The sequence below is a fragment of the Accipiter gentilis genome, chromosome Z, assembly GCF_929443795.1.
Source record: "Accipiter gentilis chromosome Z, bAccGen1.1, whole genome shotgun sequence".
Taxonomy (NCBI): Eukaryota; Metazoa; Chordata; class Aves; order Accipitriformes; family Accipitridae; genus Astur; species Astur gentilis.
In genome coordinates this window covers 18,564,354-18,585,972 of record NC_064919.1, presented here as the reverse complement: position 1 = coordinate 18,585,972, position 21,619 = coordinate 18,564,354, and the positions used below count along the sequence as shown (strand labels likewise).

Genomic DNA, 21,619 nt, shown 5'->3' with positions numbered 1-21,619 from the left:
CAGGATAAAGACCCTGGACTTCAGGAGAGTAGTCTTGGGCTTGTTAAGGGAATTGTCAGTAGGTACCTTTGAGAGGCTGCCAGGGAGGGCAGAGTCATCCATGGTCTTTGAAGATAACCTCCTCCAAATAAAGGAACGCTCCAGGAAAGCAGATGACTAGGTTTTTCCTACAGAGTTGCTGTGTAGTCAGTCAACTCCCAGCCTCTTCATATGGTTGTGTAGCCCTCATGTATACCTCCATTTTATAACCCTTGGCAGGCCAAAGAATTCAAGCTTAGCTGTTCTTCCTACAGAAAGCGTTCCATCCCTTTGACGGTCCTAGTTTATCTTCTGTAAACCTTTTCCCAGATCTTATTATATCTTCTTCGAGATTGTGCTGGTTTTGGCTGGAGTAGACTTAATTTTCTTCATAGTAGCTAGTATGGGGCTACGTTTTGGCTTTGTGCTTAAAACAGTGTTGATAATTCAGAATGTTCTCATTACTACTGAGCAGTGATTACATAGAGTTGAGACCTTTTCTCCTTCTTACCACATCCCACCAGCGAGTAGGCTGTGGGGGCTCAAGAATTTGGGAGGGGACACAGCCAGGACAGCTGACCCCAACTGATGACAGGGATATTCCACACCATATGATGTCATGCTCAGCATATTAAGCTGGGGGAGGAAGAAAGAAGGGGGGGACATTCGGAGTGATGGCGTTTGTCTTCCCAAGTTAACTGTTAAGTGTGATGGAGCCCTGCCTTCCCAGGGATGGCTGAACACCTGCCTGCTGATGGGAAGTGGCGAATGAATTCCTTGGTTTGCCTTGCTTGCGTGCATGCATGGCTTTTGCTTTACCTATTAAACTGTCTTTATCTCAACCCATGAGTTTTTTCACTTTTACTCTTTGAATTCTCTCCCCCATCCCACCAGAGGGGAGTGAGTGAGTGGCCATGTGGTGTTTAGTTGCTGGCTGCGGTTAAACCACAACAGAGATGAAGGAGCCAGACTGCACTACTCAATATGTCAAATAATGATGGAGCATAATGATATACACTATTCTCTTTTCTATTCCTTTGCCAGTTGTTTTAACATCTTTGATTTTTCTGACTGCTGAGCAGTGAGCTGGTGTTTTTGCTGAATTATCTTCATTTCAAGAGCCTGTTCCTAGGTGTAGTTGTCAGTTCAATGCCTATCACTTTATATTGGCTGGATGAAAGAAGGTGAAGGAAATTTTCAGGTTATTCCACCCAAGAAGAAAAATTGTTTTAGAACATCAGGCTTAGAAATAGGTGTTGGATCCTCAAGCAGAGTGAATGTTTAGCTAACTTGCTGTTTCATCTGAGTACTGTCATGGAAGTATTTCACTAACATTTTGTTTGACATACCTTACTGTTGAACTCAATCTTAATGTAAAGTGGAAATAAGACTTTACCGTCTTCATTTTTACCAACCTCTGTCATTGAGAGGCATGGTTGGTCTGGAACCATTTTTATTTATTCTTTGTGAGAAGCTGTGCTTGTTTGAATCTCCTAGTCCGGAAGGAAGAAATAGAAGCTAATCGTTCTGTTCAACGTGAAGCAGGTGCACTGGTCAAGGATACAGTATTCTATCTGACTCCTCCTTACATGGCAGACATTGGCTTTGCATTATTTTTGAGGAAACTGCATTTGTTACCTTTGCTGCCTTTTTGGCACATTTTTGGAAGCAAGTCGGACTTCAATTCTTGAACCATCTTTTTGTCTACCAAAGAATCCTGAAATCAATTGCCTCCAGAGAAATCCAAGGCTAAAGAATACAACAATACACTAAATCTTTTTAGAAAGTCTGACATAATTTAACTTCTGCAGTTCTCTTCTTTCTAACCATAAAAGTGGAGCAATTGTAGTGATTAGCTGGGTCTCCAGAGGAAAAGCACTGTTTAGTTAAAAATATTTAGGAAAAAAGACAGTTTACAAGCTAACCATCCTGCAGAGTCTGACATAATTTAACTTCTGCAGTTCTCTTCTTTCTAACCATAAAAGTGGAGCAATTGTAGTGATTAGCTAGGTCTCCAGAGGAAAAGCACTGTTTAGTTAAAAATATTTAGGAAAAAAGACAGTTTACAAGCTAACCATCCTGCAGAGTCACTGAAAGGTCTAGGTTGTACTTCAGATTTATATGTGTGAGTAAAATTGGTCCCAGCATTTTTATGGAACAGCAGGTTTCAAAGGAAATGGTCACAGGGCTGTTTTGCAGAATTATCTTTTTAGGAGAAGTTTTGGTAAACCTTATTTTTGCTAGAGACTCCAATTGTGTGGTATGGGAGTAGTGATTTTTTAATGTTATGTCAAAGATGAATATGTAAACCCAGTTTGCAAGGCTGGAGTTACTGATGTTAGGCGGGACCTTTCTAGATATGCCTGGCCCTAAAGTCATGCTGGTGTTTTCCTAAATATCTTGAAACAACATTAATGTATTTGTAAAGTTCCTTATAAAGTTGAATTTGTTTTTATTTTGATTACCACACAGTGTTGCATTAAGACTAGCATTGTACTTCTATACAATAAAAACTAAATGTAGGAAAGATTTGCCTTTTAATAAAACACATTTCAGTTTGTTAGGACAGTGATGAAAGCTTAGTTTTCTTGGTATGACACTGATGAAAGTTTACCTTTCTTAAAATATTTATAGAATATTGGGGAAAATGTTATACTGAAGTGCTTCCTTCATTTAAAGGATGTAATATGTGTATTTTGGGAGATGTTTCTATCCTTTGTTTCATTTCAAAAAGTCACTATTATCATTTGTAAATCTGCTGTTGATTCAGTGCTAACAGACTGTGATAACTAGAATTGTTACTGAAAAAGACAGCCAAAGAAACTCTCTAAGACTTGATTTTGGCGTTTTAGAAAGCAGACATTCTTTATTGCAGTGCTGGGTGCACGGGGGATCACTCCACCTATCATGCACACCATTACCTGCAGCAAACAAATTTTATATTATTCTAGTCATATGCATATTCATGTTATCATTTACATAGCGTCCACCCTTTGGGCATGCGCAGTGTGGGTCATCTCTTTTTCCTAGTTGGCTGGCCTTGGCAGGTTTTAATTACAAAAACTCAGCAGGACCAAAGGCTTCTTGTCTGTTGATGCACATTGGGGCCCAAGGCCTCTTGTCTATTGGTGCCTTGGCGCATACCATTGACAAAGCTCAACGTTTTTTTATCTTATTCGTACATACCAAAGTTTCGAAGTTCTTCAAGCAAGCAAAAGTTCATCACTACGGCGATACAGTTAAAGCATGAGAAGGAAAACTTTATTCAAGGTGTGAGAATCATCTTCCATATTTGGGAGGATGTTTCATTAGGAAATGGTGTTAGGAAATTATGCTCCCTCTGATTTCCATTCTGGTTTATTCTTCTGACATGGGAGTCTGAATGTTGTTAGTTTTCTACCTGCTATTCTTTGTTGTGGCCTTCCTGAAGGTCTGTTTCTTCAGTTCATCAGCCCTTCTCAATTTTGCCCTTAAAGTGCTGCTTTTTTTCTCCTTTTTCCAGTTGCTTATGGTGCTTTTAATTTCCCCCTCCACTTTTACCTGTGACTAATTTATTATACTCCTACTGCACCTTTAAATTGCATTGATGTTTGTATGGCTGTGAATCAGAAAGCTGTGATTATTTTCTCATTAGCCATTTCCTAAGCGCTTTCACACTCATATGCTGCATGGATACTATGGGGAGCTGATCAGTGGGTATGAAATACTGCATGTGCATTCAGTACTGTTGATTTTTATTGTGCTCTTAAGTAATTTCCTATACAGTAATTCAAAGAATGAAGTCAGGAAATAGTACATTAGTCAGGAATTTGAGGTTGTGCTATTTGACAAGTAGATTTTGGGGTTTTTCCAATATATACATATTCCAGTTTATGTACTGGAAAAAGTAACACCTGAGAAGTTAAAGTTTAAATGCAGGCACATTTTTCAGCACGAGCCAGATAAAATTAAGAGTGGGAAAAAAACACAAATCCTGGGGGAAAAAATCAAATTAACTGTTTCCCCAGGTTTCTTCCATTTCTAGAGGCTTGTGTTATCTTTGTATTTACATGGAGGTATTTATTAAATGCACAACAGAAATACTGCAGATTAATCATGTGACTCTGAATACAGTTAAAGATACTGGAAACCGTTTGCTGAAAAAGCTGTTTGATTTGATGATGGCAGGTTGACATAGTTTATCTACTCCTGCTTTAGGTACAGGTAATGTGATTTGGAAGTTTTATTTCTGTGTGCTGTTTTCTTTTAAGAACAAACATTAAATTATTATTTAACACAGAACACTGCTTGATGTTGCTTTAGAAATATTTCCAAACAAAATTAACACAAAATAACATTATTTTGTGTTTGGGAGGGAGGGGTTTGCAGTTGTGGTTGTGAAAGAAAGTGTTAGATTAGACAATTACTTTCTTACTGTCCGCCTTTTCCATATAACTATTCCATTTCTTCTGCTTCACAAGCTGTTTTGAAAGGGTCTTTGGAGGAGCTCCCCTGAAGGATAAGTTAAGTGAGAAACTTCACTTTCACGATCATATGCTGCTACAGTATTCACAGTGCCTGAGGTCAAGTCAGTTTTGTAAAAGTGTCACAAAAATATTACTGGTAGGAAATGTTCATTGGATAGATGTTCATCTAGGCATAAGGATGAAATAGAGATTGTTCGTGCTAAAGCCTGTAATGAGATACTCAACACGCCTTGAAGGGACAGAGTTAATTAGTTGATCCATTGAAGAACTGAAATTACGTACTAGCAGATGTCAGGAGTTTTCTTCAAAGGATGTTAATGTTGGTGAAATTAAGCCAATAAGCAACAACCAAAGCTCTGACTTAAGTGTAAATACCAGGAGCAACCTATAGGTTTCAGCCTTTTACCATTCATCAATAAAAACAAATTTCATGGTAGAACATGCACCTCTTCAAATATTTCACATACATAGCTCATGGTACTTCATATGTGGTTTTTCCTGCAAGGTGGCCTGAAGATCATAGTTTAAGAGACTACTGAAAACTAGAGAGATTCCCTATCTTTTTTGAAAAAAAGCTAAAACATAAATAAAAAGGTTGCTTTGTCAGGCAAAAATAATCTGCAGTGCTGTCCCAGAACCTGTATTAAAATCAGTACAATATATAATAGTAGCATGTGCATTTGCTATTTTTAAGGGTTGGACAATTCATTAACTTGTGGTTTTTGTCTTCCCAATAGATAGCAGTAGTAATGGGATCCTGTACGGCAGGAGGAGCATATGTACCTGCCATGGCTGATGAAAGTATTATTGTTGGCAAACAGGGAACAATATTCCTAGGAGGGCCACCGCTGGTAAGGATACAGAATTTTCTAGTAACAGCCCCCCAAATATTTGTGCTGCTGACAATCATACAGCTTAAACTATTGAGACCTTTCTCGGTGAGATATTTCCAGATATTATCTCAACTAGTTTGCAATTTTTAAGTATATCTGAATGTTTCTATCTTAAATTAAATCTTTTCCATCTGTTAAAGGTGTATATATAAATCAAACTTTGTTAAGGTGTTTTTATAGTGTTGCTTTTGCCTTGCACATTTTAAATTGTAAAAATGCTTTCTATATTCAATTATGCAGTGTCTAGGTTTGACTTGAAATAAAAAAAAATAAAAGCATGTATGTTATATCTCAGAGTCAAGATAGAGAACTTAAGGGCAGGACTGAACTATATTTTATGCCAGTTTACAGACAAAGGACTTATGACAGAGCTTATCATCACTTTCTAACTTTCTTAGTAAGGAAATTTTTTCTAAGGAAACTGAAGAACTCCTGTGAATTAAAACTTGCTTTGTTGTAGAACTCATGTGACTGTGCAAAATATTCCAGCATAAGACAGCTTTAAAATTGTAGCTTGGCTCCAACAGGAAAGAGAGTGCCTGAGTGGGGTTTATTTTTTTAAAAACAGCTGTACCAGTGTATGTTCTAGCATAGGCTCAGTTTTATACTGATACGCTGACAAAGATTATTTTACTTAACACAAGCTTTACGAGAAGAAAGAAATTTCCAGTAGTAGATGTTATGTTAGTGCTAGAGGTAACAGGTGGGACAGCACCCAAGCACAACTATTCTGGTCTCAAGGAAGTCTGACTGGATAAATTTGCTTTGTTGAAAAAGTCAAATATTTGTCTCATTGAACAAACTGGTCTGAGGCAGCGTGTTGCCTCTGTTTTGGATACAGTTTTTTGGGAACTTTGAGATGTGCTTCCTGTGACAAAGCCAAGTGCAAATCAAATGTCTCTCGAAAGTCCTTCCAACTTGAGCAGGCCTAAATGGAGAAAACAGTTTGTAACAGTATTATTGATGAAGATACTGCTCTACTAAATTGCTGTACTAATGGACGAGGGAGAGTTTTACTGGAAGTCACTTCTTTCCACCACTTAAGATACTGGGAAAATGTAGCAGGTCCCCTAAATTACAGGAAGACAACCACTGACAGATTTTTTGGTTAAACATTTCCTAAAGCATGATTGTGTTTATTTCCTTAAAAGCATTAAGAACTTACCTGTGATGTCATTTAGTGTTCACTTGCATAGCACTGCTCTCATTTCCACAGTATGATTTTGCGTTTCATTCTTTTCCTTTGCTTTAGGGGTTTTTTTTCCTCACTGTGTTATCTTGATGCTAAAAATGGATTTAGCATTTTATACCCCTTTTTTTTCTTCCAAAGTTCAATGTGTAGATGGATTTTAAATTCTTGAGCATCTTAAAAAAAAAAAAAAAAAAAAAAGTCCTATAATTTATGCAGACATACTTTTCTATGGCTGGTAAATGCTAATTACTGTTCCAGAACATCTTAAATAAATTCAGAATATAACTGGCATATCGAAAGCAGTGGGGTGGGCGGCACACACCTGTAAGTACAAGGATATTTTGTTGTCTGCCATAATATAACACATTTAGCTTGAATTATTTTATTATTTGGATGCTTGGATGCTTTCCAAGTTGTCAAGAAGAATAAAGTAATCAGCAAAAGCAGATGAAGTAATAGCAAATATGTCATTTAACATTAATTTATGTACTGCTCATTAGAATTTAGAAATCTAGAATTGTTTTGTTGGAATTTCTTTGGCAGTAATCATTTCAAATGCCTTACCGAGGTCTCAGTTCCTTTTTACCTTTATTAGTCTCTTTCAGCTTGTCGTTTATAGGTAAACAAAGACAAATCTTCCCTCAAAATTAAGCCATTTTCTGTAAATTTATCACTGTAATTTATATATTAGGAGTTTCTTGGTGAAAAGTAGCATAAATGTGAATGAAGATATTAGTTCAGTGAGTAACATTGGGTGATTCATACATCTTTTTATTGAGATAAGGAAATTAGGATGATGAAAGACATTAACTTTCATGTCAGACTCTTACTAGCTTGGTTATTGTGTTATAAATAACTGCCGTGGTTGCAGGAACACTTGAGCTGTCTTAAGCACAAACCCTGTCTAAGTCCAGCACAGTTCTTTACCTTAGAGCCAGTGGCATAGAAAGTGGCAGTACTGCCTCTGGGGCTTGCTCAGGTTCACAGTAATTTGTTGCAGAAGTTCAGCTAGTAAATCTGAAAGACCTGAGCAAAGTCAGCTCTTCTGACATGGCATTTCCACTGGCAAGAGTGCTGGGGAGTCCTGTGCACCTTGAGTGATTCTGCTTGGAGCTATGTTTTAGCTGGAGAGGTTCATCAGACCCTAGGAGACCCGTTGGGTGCATTGAGTAATGTGTCCTGGAGAGCTTACTCAAAGCCAGTTTCTTTCAAGTTCCAGCATTAAGCAGGTACAAAATAAGACAGCTAATACCCAGTACTACCCAGGAAGCTGGCTAGGAAGCTGAAAAAAGGGAACCAGACTCTTGCTGTAAGAGGATGGTAGTCATTTAACTTCACAAGGGAATTTATGTCATACATGTGTATCACTGAGATGTAGTACAGGAGACTTTTGCCAGGATAGGCAGCTGAAAAAGAGTGGCCTGAGTCAGGTCTCAAAGAGAAGACTTGGCTAGGCAAGTCAGTGACTGCAAGGATGTTGTGAAGTTAGAAAGGACAAAAACTTTTCACCATTTCCAGAGGAAGATTTCACAACTATCTTCCAATTTAATTTGTTCCTTAGCAACCTGCAGATGTAATGATCCTTATCTTGGTGCATATAGATCAAACTTTAATATCACTACCTGTCAGCTTTTCTGTTTGGTAGACCTTTTCGTATTCTCACTGAAAATATTTTGCTTGCCTTTCTCTAAGCATCAAAATTACTTCAGACTCCCATAGAAACTTCCATTCCATGTTGTAGCAGGTATTGTAACCATTATTGTGTATGCTCTGTTCCCCCCAAATGTCTTTCCTATATGAAGAAAATTGGATTTTATCACTTGCCTGCCTAAAATAAAACATCCTAAGGAAGTGAAAGAAAACCCCTGATGTTAGTTATAATTAGTCTTGGGACGTTTATGCCAAAAAAAGTGAATTGCAGGTACAGTCCAAAGTCTAAAGTGCAAGTTTCCTTGACCTTCTTTTTAGAAAGGTGATGGGTAATGACTTCATGAACAGATAGATCTCGGTAATCTGTGCTCAGCAGTGAAGGGAAGTCTGGTAAAAAGCAGTAAGTTTGTCAAATTCTTGTATATTTATGTGCTGGGGACTCTTCTACACATCAGCCTGATCTGTTGTGGGAAATGTACATGTTATCTAAAGTTTGGGTGGATTTCTGCTGATTGCTAGCTGAAGTAGCTTGAAATGGGATTTATTTAAAAATGCCCACATATCTTGTCAAGGCTCTATTTGCAGTCTGTTAGAATTTAATGAACTTCAAGAAAGTCAGTACTATTTAAACTACGGTTTGTAGAATGTTCTTGCACTGCAGTACCTGGGAAGGTTATGGAGCAAATAATCCTGGAAGCTATTTCCAAAAACACTGTGGACAAGAAGGTGACTGCAAGTTGTGAGCATGGATTTAAAATGGGGAAATCAGGCCTGACCAAACTGATAGTCCCCTATGCTGAGATGACTGGCTCTGTGGAAGTAAAGAGAACAGTGGATGTTATTTATGTTGGCTTTGACAAGGTTTTTGATACTGTCTTCCGTAACATCCTCAACAAACTGGTGAAGTACAGACTGGGTAAATGGGCAGTGAGATGGTCTGAGAACTGGCTGAACTGCTGTGCTCAAGCTGGAGGTCCATCACTGGTGGCATACCTCAGAGGTCAGTACTGGGACCAGTACTGTTTAACATCTTCATTGATGACCTGGACAATGGTGCAAAGTTTACTATCAGCAAATTCGCAGATGATAAAAGCATGTGAGGAGTGGTTAATAGAGCAGATGATTGTGCTGCCTTTCAGAGGTACCTCAACAGGCTGGAGGAGGGGGCTGAACGGAACCTTTTGAAGTTTAAACACAGCAGGCAAATGCTCCTTAGAAGGAATAACCCTGGACACCAGACCAGGCTGGGACACCAACCAGTTGGGAATATGCTTGGCAGAAAAAGGCACTGTAGGTCCTGCTGGACACCAAGCTGAACATAAGCCAGCAATGTGCCCTTGCAGCCAAGGCAGCCAGCAACATCCTGGTCATGCGTTAGGGAGAGTGTTTCCAGCAAGTCAAGGGTGGTGATTCTTCCCATCTACTCAGCCCTCATAAGACACATTTGGGGTGCTAGGTCCAGCTCTGGGCTCTCCAGACCAAAAAGGACATGAACATATTGGAGTGAGTCAGTGAAGGTCCATGGAGATGATGAAGGGACTGGAGCATCTGTGATATGAGGAGAGGCTCAGAGAGATGGGACTTCTCAGCCTGGTGAAGAGATGGCTCAGGAGGAATCTATCCATGTGTATGAATACCTTGCAGGGGGAAGTAAAGGTAGTAGACCCAGGCTTCTCACTGGTGCCCAGTGACAGGTCAAGAGGCTACAGGGCACAAACTGAAATAAGGGATATTCTATTTAGATGCAAGAAAACACTTTTTTACTGCAAAGGTAGTCATGCTGAACCAAGTTGCCTGGAGAGGCTGTGGAGTCTTTCCATCCTTGGAGATACTAAAAACTTGACTGTACATGATCATGAGCAACCTCCTCTGGTTAACCCTGCTTTGAGCAAGGGAGTTAAACTAGACAGTCTCCCAGGGTGGCTAACAGACTCCACAACTCTGATTCTGTGATTTGGAGAAGGAAGACTTCATCTCTGCTGAAGAGGAAAAAAAGCCATTTTTGTAAAGTTTATTAAAATGAGTGTCTAGATTTCTGCACTAAGGGAAGTCAGTGCTCTGTTCAGATTTGTTCAAAGTTCTGCAGTAGTCACAGAATCACGATATGTTACAGCTCCATACTGTGTCAGATGTGTGAAGAGACATGTATAGAATTATTTCACAGAATCATGGAATAGAGTCATAGAATCATTTAGGTTGGAATAGACCTTTAAGGTCATTGAGTCCAGCTGTAAACCTAACACTGCCAAGTCCACCACAAAACCATGTCCCTAAGTGCCATGTCTACATGACTTTTAAATACTTCCAGGGGTGGTGACTCAACCACTTCACTGGGTATAGCCTGTTGCAGTGCTTGACAGCCCTTTCAGTGAAGAAATTTTTCCTAATTTCTCTTAAAAGTATGTTCTTCTGTTGGTTGTTTAATGAAGACTCAATTATATGTCTGACAGAAACTTTTCATTAATTACTATCAGAATACCACACCTTCATATTACATGGGTAGCCATTCAAATTTAAAAGGAAAAATCCTACTAGTGAAGAAATATCTGTAGTTAATTTTACAGATCTGACAGTTTGGAAGTGTGTGTGTATATATATATATATATACACGCTTGTTTAGTGTGCTTCAGTTTTAGGCACGAAACTTGGAAACTGAAATCTGTTTTGGAAGTGATGATAGTATCATCTTCCCTTGTCTGTTACACTGCCTCTGTACTCTCTGTACGTGATGAATAATGGTTTCACCAGCTTGCAAGCAATCCTTTTCAAAGCACTTACGGTAGAGTGGAAATGCATCAAGGTTGTTTTTTTTTTTACCATGCAGTAAATGATACTGCTTTGTTTTAAGGAGGAGTTCACTCACTCTTAGATTATCCTGTCAGGTCTAAGATTTGACAGATCTAGGATTTAGGTTGTGCATTGCAGGTCATACGGAGACATACTTGATCCAAATGGTTTTATGCCATTAATAAGCTTTTTAAAAGAAAATTGCTCTTACTAAATTATTGTGTGTTTAATGGAAGATTTAGAAAATAAAAACTGCTAATGATTGTTTTATTTGAATTTAAGTTAAAATTCACAGAAGAAGAGCTTGTGTAGAGAAAGCAAAGTCAAAGAATGCTAAGTTTCAACTGAGATATTGTTTGTTTGAAACAATGCAAGAAAGTATCATGTTTGAAATTGCTTGTTAAGTGCTAAAAATTTTTTGTGAAAATGCATGTTCATAAATCTAAAGGGTGTGTAAGCATACTTACAGTAATAATGGACACAGCAATAAATACAACAGTAAGTGGGGAATCTTTCTCAATAAAAACTACATATTAATGCTAGAATAAGGATGCAAAATCAGAGAAATTAAGTAATTTTTACAAGATTCTGTGTTATCACATTTTAAGTGTCCTGAGGGAGAGTAAATGAGGAAATATTAATGAAGAAGCATTTTGTAAAGATCTCTTTTATTGCTATAACTAAGCCAGTATAAGTATTAATGCAAGACAAGCGTCAACTCTAAAGCTCATTTTCCTTTCTTTGCGGTAGGTTAAAGCAGCAACAGGTGAAGAGGTATCAGCAGAGGATCTTGGAGGGGCAGATCTTCACTGCAGGTTTAAAGAAATATTTTCCCAGAGTTAATTTCTTCCATCCTTTAGACTTTAACAGGGTGTATTTTATTTTATTTTAATCAGTTTATATTTAGGTCTTCTTTAAACTATATTTAGATTTTAAAAATTAAGATTTTCTGTGTCCTTATCTGGTGGTGATGCATCATTTTGTTGTTAGAGTAGCACAGTTACCTTATGTTACTCTAGTTATGATCTTGTTTCCTTCATTTACTACTTTAAAATACTATGTGTCTAATGTACTGCAGCATCACACATAATATGGAGGACTTTTCTATACTGTTTAATGCTGAGTGTTAATAGATTAATGCACATTGACAAAGATAATGTATTTTGCAGATTGTGTCTTTCTTACTGTCAGTTCAAACTTACAAACAAGAAGAAAATAACCTGTGTCTTTTGTAAGAGAATACTTGTTACAAAACAATTCTATGCACTTTCAAGTTCTAACATGAAAAGAACAGTAAACAAAGGTATTACTGTACAGTAAGTTAAGTATTACTGTACAACAAATGCTTAATTTTTATTTCAATTTACTGAAGTGAATAAAGAATTATTTTTAAGGACAGTTTGTAACATTTCTGTAAACATTTTTTCTTTATAATTTCAAATTACTTTTAATTTCCATTGGAACAGTGTTTGTCATCTTTTATATTGTCATTTAGGTTTTTTACTTCTTAAGAGTTGCTATTTTATGTGATGTCTGATAATTTGAATACACTGTTTCAAAGAAAAGTTCATGCATGGGTTCAGTTTTGAAAGTGATTTCATAACAAAACATGGAGAGCTGTACTGTAGCATCTTTATTTTAAAGATAAATATAAAACTTTTAAGGTCTTAAAAGTTTTTTAAAACCTCAAGTTTTCATTGTCAGATTTTTTAATTAAGTCTTCTTATTGCTATTGCTATTTATATACAGAAAATCTGGTGTAACAGATCATTATGCTTTGGATGACAATCATGCACTTCATCTAGCAAGGAAAGCTGTGAGAAGTTTAAATCTCCAAAAGAAAGTAGGAGTAAGTATGTAGAATCTGTAAACACTGCATTGTTAAATTAGGAATGCTTTTCTTCTCCTGATTTGTACAATAAATTTTTTGTCTCTGACTTCAGACATTTGAAAATGGAAGTTATGGTTCTTGTCCTTAAAGATTTCTCTAATGTTTCAGTTCTGCAGTTGCATTCCTGCTGCATTATTTCCAATAAAGTCACTGGGATTACATGCAAGAGTGAAGAAACTAGAACAGTGCTTCAGAATCACAGAATTGCACTTTAAGATTAACCCAGTCTTGCAAGGTGCTTAATTTAATTTTAAGCCCACATGATGATTCCCGTGGACTTAGAATTAGATAGCTGCTAAAGCACCTTTTTGAACACACATTTTCTGTGATTATTAATGAAAGGTATAAAACTAAGGGGATAGACCTAAATCATGTTATTGTATTGTATTGATTTAAAATTTCCTTGTAGCAAACAGGATGGCATATGGGGAAGAAATTCCCTTAATTTACTTTGGTAGGAGATGCAAGAGCATGAACGGAAGATTAAAAGCTTAGCAGCTGAAGGAAGGCAAGATGTTCTGTTCAGCTGCGTGGCAAAAATCTTATCAGTTCTTCATAATACTAACTGCCTAATAGGGCACAGGGGGAAAGTGAGCAAATGGGAGGACATACTTAATTTTTGGTAACATGGAAGAAGTGGAGCACGTATGGAGCTAGATGCAGGAGTAGAATCAAAGGTAACAGTAAGTGAGGAGGTGTTACGAACCTTCAGTTTAAGAAACTTCATCTTTATGCAAAATGAGGACAAGCCAGTACAGGCATTTTGATGTGGTTGATGAAGAGAAGACTGTGCTCAAAGCAGTTGGCAAATTAATTGTTTGGGTTTTTAAGTCATAATGTGGACTAATAATTCCTTTGTTGTGTAAATTGTTTTGTTAAATTGCTACAGGTTACCATAGAACCATCAGAAGAACCTTTATTTCCTGCTGATGAAATATACGGAATAGTTGGCGACCAGCTAAAAAGAAACTTTGATGTCAAAGAGGTATGAGTATAAATGCAGGATCCACATCCCCATACATGCATGCACTCGCTTTTCTTGCAGGAAATCACTCTTTATGTCATCATAGTTTGTCTACAGAAATCTGATTTGGGATATATAGTGAGTATTTTAATTTCATGATGTGTTTTAATGTATTTTTTAGTATTTTTGTCCAGTGGATCCATTGCAGTGGCAATGACACATTGAAAATATAATGCTTTTTGGTTATACATTTAAGAAGGATGAGAGATTGGTAACATTCTGAAAAAGCTGCCAGAAAATAGGGAACTTTGCGTTGGCAAGGCATTCTATAGACTTGCTGAGTGATGTGATAGCTTTCTTTTTCTGTTAATCCTGTGAAAGTAAAGATCAAATATTTAAAAATTTATGGAGTACAAGCAGGCTAAGCAATTCAGTGCTCTCCCAACCGCATATGGAGACTACTGTACTCTACTGCAAGTCTAGTGTAATTATTTGCCTCGGTACCTTCATCCGAGACCTCATCATTTCTCATGTTTTGCATAGATCCCATATTCAGACCCTTTTTCACTACCAGCTAAGTATTTATTTTAGGAAGAGTCTTAATATGTACCTTTCCTAAAATACTTTGTCAGAAATTACTAGGATTTGCTTTCCATTAAGGGAAGAAAAGATCAACACATTTATTGAGTCTCACACTATGCTCTCGAAAGTTATAATAGCTTGGATTTGTGTTTTTTTAAAGTTGAAATAAATATCTTCTGGTAAATGTCTTGCTAGCAGTGGATCTATATTTGTATAAAATGGCTCCTTTGCATCTCAGAGAAACTTCAGAACAGATCTTTGTTATTTTCATATGTCACAAACTTAAGCAAAGCTGAAAAGAAACTTATCTCTAAGAAAGTGACTCATGGCTGTGTATGTTTTTCCCTTCATAAATGTGAGTCTGTTGATTAAAGTTTAATATAACCAGAGGTGGCAGTTTTTCTTTGAAATTTAACTAGTCAGGAAAACTTTGTTCCTGTATAATTAAACTGTTTGGTTAGAATATTCTTAATCTTGAAATGTCATTTTTTATAAACGTGTAGGTAAATCACACTTTAAAAAGTAAATGGGCTTTGCCTGCCATCCAGACTGTTTATAAGGCAGGCTGCTTGATGCTGTGTGAATGGAAAACATTTATTTTAAGTTATATGTTAGCACGGTCTTTCCTTCTAAGCAAATTTTAAACTCTGAAGGGTTAGGAATTTCATTTTATTTTTCTGTTTTTTCTTAAGGTCATTGCTAGAATTGTAGACGGAAGTAAATTTAATGAATTCAAAGCCTTGTATGGGGATACTTTAATTACAGGTATTTAGAAATATTATATTATATTATATTAATTCTATGTATGTTCCTACTGGTTTTATAGTTGGATTCATTCTGTTTGGGTCACCCATTGATATTTTTAATAATGTTTTTCTTCAATAGAACAGCAGTTTCTGTTATCAAGAGAAAGTGTTGCCTTTATCTGCTATGCTAAAATACAGCTATGCTATGGTAAAATAAATAAATGTGAAAATTTGCAAATTTATTTTTCTCCTTCAGGATTTGCAAGAATATTTGGTTATCCAGTAGGAATTATTGGAAACAATGGAGTTCTTTTCTCAGAGTCAGCAAAAAAGGTAAATAAATAGATTATTAGCTTCTTTGCCATTGAGAAACAAAACTCTGGTAGACAACTTGCTCTTGAAATTAGGAACTTTTTTTAATAATGGAAATGGACCAGCTCCACGTTTTTCATGTAAACATGAAATAGCTTAATAAACTGTAAAAATAACTGACCATATTTTAGAAACATTGTGCTGTAGATTCTTCTGATACAAAAGAGGTAGGTCAATAGGGAAATTTAGTTAGAAAAACAGCATTTGCATTTGTGTGACTACAACACAATTGAAATAGTATATCCTGAAACTTATAGCTATTACAAGAAAAGTCTATAATGATTGCATAAAATACCCTATTAGTTATAATTCCTAACCTTCACTGTGAAGTACTACAATAAACCACATCATTGTTTTTGTAATAACAATTTGGAAATTTTCAAACCTGGATTCCAGTACTCAGTTCATTGGTTTACCAGAGATTTAATTTTCATACTTTGCTGCAGCAGCTCCTGGCTTAGACTAATAAGTGAAAACACAGGCAGTCTCATAAAAATCCGTGAAACTGTTCTGTGAATTAAAGGGCATCTTTGATGGAATGTTGTGATTGCATTATGGTTAACAGTGCTTTACAGATTGGGCTTGGAGGATTGGTGGTGATAAAGACTTTCTGGGTATGGCAGAGTGATTACTTACCTTGTTCTGTGTTGTTTGGCTTAGTTCTTTATTTCTTAAAAAAACTACTGTCAGTTGAATTTTTTGTAATAGCAATTGTATATAGTAGTTTTATTCTAGCAGGCTTCTCAAACTAATGGTGAGGAAATCAGTATTGAAAATCTATAGGAAAAAGGAAGCCTTGATGAGAGATTTGGAGAAAGGAAGTAATTGTACTTGATTTATTGCTGTAATAAAGTAATACACAAAATTGAGTTTCATGTACTGAAGGAATACTTTCAACTTGGGTCACTACAGTAAGTGGCATTGTTGTTGGTTAGCATTTGTTTTAATACAGTTATTTCCAAGTTGAAAATAACTCTTTCAGTATTTCTAATACTTTCAGTATTTTTCTGATAATTTAGTGCTTCAACATTTTTCCTACCAATGAAAAAGATGTAAAGAATCTTTCTGTGCTGACTTTTGCTGTCATATCAGTATTGTAAGAGGAGATGGTCAAGTTTCACTTGTTTCACTTCTAGAGAGACCTTTGTTGATAATGTTGCTTCTGTAAGCATCATAATCTAAGAATACTCCTTTTTTTTCCCTTACCAATTTTTTGTAATGAGTTGTGACACATCTTTTTCCTGTGATCATCACTATGCTTTTCAAGTGCTTCTCTGAAAAAGCTAGCTAAAGATTATGCTTTATGGTTTTTCTTTTTTTGTTTTCTTTTCGTAAATTTTGCTGGTTTTTTACTGTGAATAGGTTAGAGTTTTTTCCAGTTGCTGTGCTACATACATGTTTTTGTACCAGCAGTGTGTAAATAGCCTGAGGGACTATTGATTTAGATTGTTTCTAGTTGAAACAGAAGCTTGGAACGTACTATTTGTATATTTGCTAGGAGAATGGTCTTTTCCTAGAAAATAGGGAGAGGGCATCTGCCCTGAGAAAAAAAGAAAGGTTACAGCAATTGGCAAGGCCATGAGCAAATAGTGTATGTGCGCCTTTCCCAATTTCAGAGAATAATTTTCTTTTGTACAGGAAACGAGGAGATATTTTTTCTGCCTGGCTGTCTTAAGTTCCGTGACACAGTCTTACAAAACTCGATGTCAGATGCCACACTGTGAAGCTGTCTGTCGTTTAACTACTTATTGGCTGAGTCAAAACAGTTGAGCTTTTCAGTATCAGCAGTAATGCTTTTTAAGGATATTATTTCTGCTTTACCCTTGGACTCACACATTTTTTGGCAATTTCTTACTTCTGCTAGAGTGAATGCATGTTTTGCAGTTGACTTTGGATGAAGCAGAAGTAGTACAGAGCTTCATGATGCAAATACTCCCATGGACTTCAGTGGAAGGAGACATGCTACAGACTTAAGAGTGCTGGTAGTGATAGCTTCATTGATCCAACTTTTCACGGCTTACTTTTTTTTATTATTATTTTTTCTTTCCTCTCCACAGGGTACACATTTTATCCAGTTATGTTGCCAGAGAAATATCCCCATTGTGTTTTTGCAGAATATTACAGGTGAATAAGTTCAATATTTTGAAGTTTCACTATATCATAGGCTTTGCTGTAAACTCTAGAGGCTGTGGCTTTTAGATAGCATCTTGTGTGCTTTCTTGTACCTACATCTCCAGCCTCTTCTGAAATCAGCCTGTTGGCAGCTGGTGAAGGCCTTGCCTTATGATTTGTTCTTCAGTTTTTTATGCATGTGCTGTAAAGCACATAGTATGACATACAGCACAGTGTAATAACACAACGTTAGTGAGCTTTTTTTTCATGTTGTAATTCTTAAGGTTTCATGGTTGGTAGAGAATATGAAGCTGGAGGGATAGCAAAAGATGGTGCGAAGATGGTAACTGCTGTAGCTTGTGCCAATGTACCTAAAATAACAGTGATTATTGGTGGTTCTTATGGAGCTGGAAACTATGGGATGTGTGGAAGAGCATATAGGTGAGTGTTAGTTTAAATTATGACAGGAGGTAAGACTAAGAGAACATAACCTTGAAGTACCATTCTGAAAAACTATTTAAACTTGCAGAAGTTCTGCTATTTGGAAAACAAAGAGAGTTCTCAGTGTCATGGTCATAAGTGGTCATATGAAAATAGCAACCTGACAAACCTGTAGAGATTGATAGGCTTATGATTAACCTTGAATTAGGTGATGGAGGAGATCTTCTAATGTGCTTCTAATGTGCATGCTGACTTGCTTTTCTCCCATTTTAGTTCTTGGAGGAAAAATTGTACAGTCCTAAACAATCAGTAGGCAGTATGGGCAGGTCCTCTATTCTGCATTCATACGAAGAGTACCAGCTTGTGTAAAAAAAATCCCTGTTCACTTTAATGAGCCTGTTTTTATGAGTAATGTTTGCAGAACGCCTAAGGATTTTTTTTTTTTTTGACCCTTTGGACATGACACGCATAAATGGTTTTTTCATTTTTCAAGGTCCCTGATACTGTTGAAGTTGTTGGTGATATTTTTAAAGAGAAAAATTTGGGAAGGGGAGGGGGTGACGGCAGGCGTGAAGAGACTCAAGAAAGAGAGAAACAAATTTTTAAGGTGCTTGAATATAGGAAATGAGAATTTTCACATTTTCAAACATAGTTCTGCAAGCATTGAAGCACGTTAATTTGCATTCTTTAAAAGCCAATACACTGTAAGATTGTCAGGCATAAAAATGAATTCTTAGCTGAGTGAGAATTAGTTCTTTACTAGGAAATAAGGCAATGTCTTATTTTAATGTTTAATATATATTTTTTTCAGTCCAAGATTTCTTTATGTATGGCCAAACGCTCGCATATCAGTGATGGGAGGGGAACAAGCTGCCACTGTTCTAGCTACAATAGCTAAGGACCAAAAAGCAAGGGAGGGAAAACAGGTATGTCTCTCTGCTTTCATTTGCAGTAATGTCATTATCATTTACTCTTTCACTGGAGTTGCTCACTTATGAGCTAGGGTAGGAAGTTGCAGAGTGAGATACCAATGAACTATCGTTCTCCCAATGGCACCTAGTACACTGACAAACATAAAGTATTTGTGAAATGTTATTGTTTACATCTTCTAAATGTGGTGATCATTCATGACATTCCTTGTCTTTGCTTAAAAAGAGGAGTATTTCTCATATCATCATCTTTGTGCCTTGTGCACCAGATTATTAGTTTTGCTCAAGGTGAGCAGCCAGGGATCCTCTCTGGTTTGAGAGTATGAGGAGGAATATGTGAGAATAAAGTGTCTTTCCAATTATTTTTGAAGTAAGCAGTTTTATAGAAAGCTGATCTTCAAATTATTCCGTGACTGAGAATTATGAAACTTACAACAGCAGAAGTTTGTAGAGGTTCAGAAAGGATTGGGACTCATTTCAACATTTTAATTGAAAATGAGTGGTATTTTGTTTAATAATCTTTTCTGTTTTCACTGTACACTCTTTTCTGCTGTGTTTTTTAAATTACATAGTTTATACTGGCATCTTGATTCTGTAAGAAGTGATTTTATTGTGATGTCTTAAAATTGCTTGTATTTATCATGGATAGTTATTCATAATAATGAAGCGGTATGTACATGTTATCTCAACAGTTCTTTTTTTTTTTTTTTTTACACTTGGGCTTTCTGTGGATACAACATATTCACCCTCCTCTCTCTCTGTCTTAATTTCCCAACTTCCTGAGATGGACAAGGTCATAGAATCATAGAATCATTTAGGTTGGAAAAGACCTTCAAGATCCAACCATCATCCATGCCCACTAAACCATGTTATGGAGTACCTTGTCTATGCGCTTTTTGAATACCTTCAGGGATGGTGACTCAACCACTTCCCTGGGCAGCCTGTTCCAATGTCTGACAGCCCTCTCAGTAAAGATGATACCCAGAAAGACGTCTGAGAAAAATAATTGTAGTTAATGTCAGTAAAATATGTTAGAAACTTGAAAATTTTCTGAATTACAGTGGGTGACCACTCTGGATCATAGAGAAAAACCAGTGTTAGAATAGCACAGACTTGTTTTATTAAAAAAACTTGCCAAAGGCAACTTAGAATTTGGTTTATTCATTACAGTAGCTTCAGTGATATTTCAGATGCTAATCCCCAATTATTCTTATATTCAGTTAAGTACATTTTTACTCTCCTTTTCCCACCCATCCATTTGGAAAAGTGTTGCTTTAATTTCATTGTCAAATATGCTAAATTGATAATTGTGTGTAAAAAGGGGGATAAACTTTGGGGAGGTCATTTAGGCAGTTTCTTTGAGTTTGATGCTGCATATAAAGCTCTGCTGTCATTGTGGAAGAAAATATTAAAGAATATCTTATCTGTGTTTGTTTATTTGTCTGGTTTTTTAGTTATCTGAGGCGGACGAAGCAGCTTTGAAGGAGCCAATCATTAGGAGGTTCGAGGAGGAAGGAAACCCTTATTATTCCAGTGCAAGGTAACATATAAATGACTTTTCCAAAACTTAATTGTAATCATAGGACATAATAATAAAATCTAAATCTTGGTGTTGAAGAACAGCGCAATCTGAAACAAAGATTGGGTTTGATGTGCAGCAGTACAACACAACAAGCTTCAAATTAATGTTTTGTCTGTCTGGTCTTTTAAGACTTTGTAGTATGAAATGTTTCAGAAGGAGGCATGCACTTGCAGGAATTATTCTGCTGGATCTGTAAGTAGTGATATGGTAGCATGGAGTTTATATTCTATGTATTTTATTCTGGATAAGTTTTATATCATTCTCCCCAGTGTAGATTCTGGTCACCTTTCTAAAGCCCATTGAAGAGTGTGATGAGTGGCTGCATGTGGTTTAGGAAGAATTCATTTTAGTAGGATTCTGCAAGTAGAAGAGGCCAGTGGTTAAGGAGAAGTTTCAGGAAGACTTGAAGCCATTTGCAAGTCTGAGGTCATGATCTTGGTAGGTGACTGTATTGGATGATAGTTCGGGTAGGGCATTGGGTGATGGGTGCAGCGTATTCATGTTTGTTGAGAAGTCCTTTGCAGTGTTTTGTGCTCAGGTTAATGGGATATTGGTAGATGCCCAGGAACTAGTTAGGCTGATGAAGCAAGGTGGCATCCTGGAGTGTTACCTCTGGAAAGTAGCTTGGAGGCTTTCTTGGCCGCTGTTACTCTACATTAGTTTTATCCTGTCTGTATTAATCTTCCTGCACATTTTGCTGCTTGTGGTATCCAAAAGCTATTTCTCCACTGGCTCTCAGCTGCTAACGATGATAAGACGGTAGCATGTAATAACGGAGCTTTACTGTGCCTCTATGGCTTCTCGTTTTGCAGAAAGAATATTCGTTGCATACAACTGTGGAGTCTGCTGTATGTATGGTTTTGTATATCTGAATTAGAATTACTGATGCTTTTCTTACCTGCAAGCTGGGAAGTCTGGAAACAAACTGAGTACAGAGTGGTTGCAATATGATAAATTTTGATGTGGGTGGGCATCATAGGCAGAAATTACGTGA

The 21,619-nt window shown here is 36.7% G+C and overlaps 1 protein-coding gene across 2 annotated transcripts in view; it reads left to right on the top strand.

Moving 5' to 3' along the window:
* MCCC2 (methylcrotonyl-CoA carboxylase subunit 2) overlaps nucleotides 1-21,619 on the top strand; it is a 48,353-nt gene that overhangs the window by 12,273 nt on the left and 14,461 nt on the right. For both annotated transcript variants that reach the window (XM_049795888.1, XM_049795889.1), the window contains exons 7-16: nucleotides 5,222-5,335; nucleotides 11,757-11,821; nucleotides 12,756-12,855; nucleotides 13,787-13,882; nucleotides 15,136-15,208; nucleotides 15,446-15,522; nucleotides 17,619-17,685; nucleotides 17,958-18,114; nucleotides 18,926-19,040; nucleotides 20,498-20,583. In XM_049795888.1, the coding sequence (XP_049651845.1) occupies nucleotides 5,222-5,335; nucleotides 11,757-11,821; nucleotides 12,756-12,855; nucleotides 13,787-13,882; nucleotides 15,136-15,208; nucleotides 15,446-15,522; nucleotides 17,619-17,685; nucleotides 17,958-18,114; nucleotides 18,926-19,040; nucleotides 20,498-20,583 (950 nt within the window). The remainder of the gene's footprint in view (nucleotides 1-5,221; nucleotides 5,336-11,756; nucleotides 11,822-12,755; nucleotides 12,856-13,786; nucleotides 13,883-15,135; nucleotides 15,209-15,445; nucleotides 15,523-17,618; nucleotides 17,686-17,957; nucleotides 18,115-18,925; nucleotides 19,041-20,497; nucleotides 20,584-21,619) is intronic.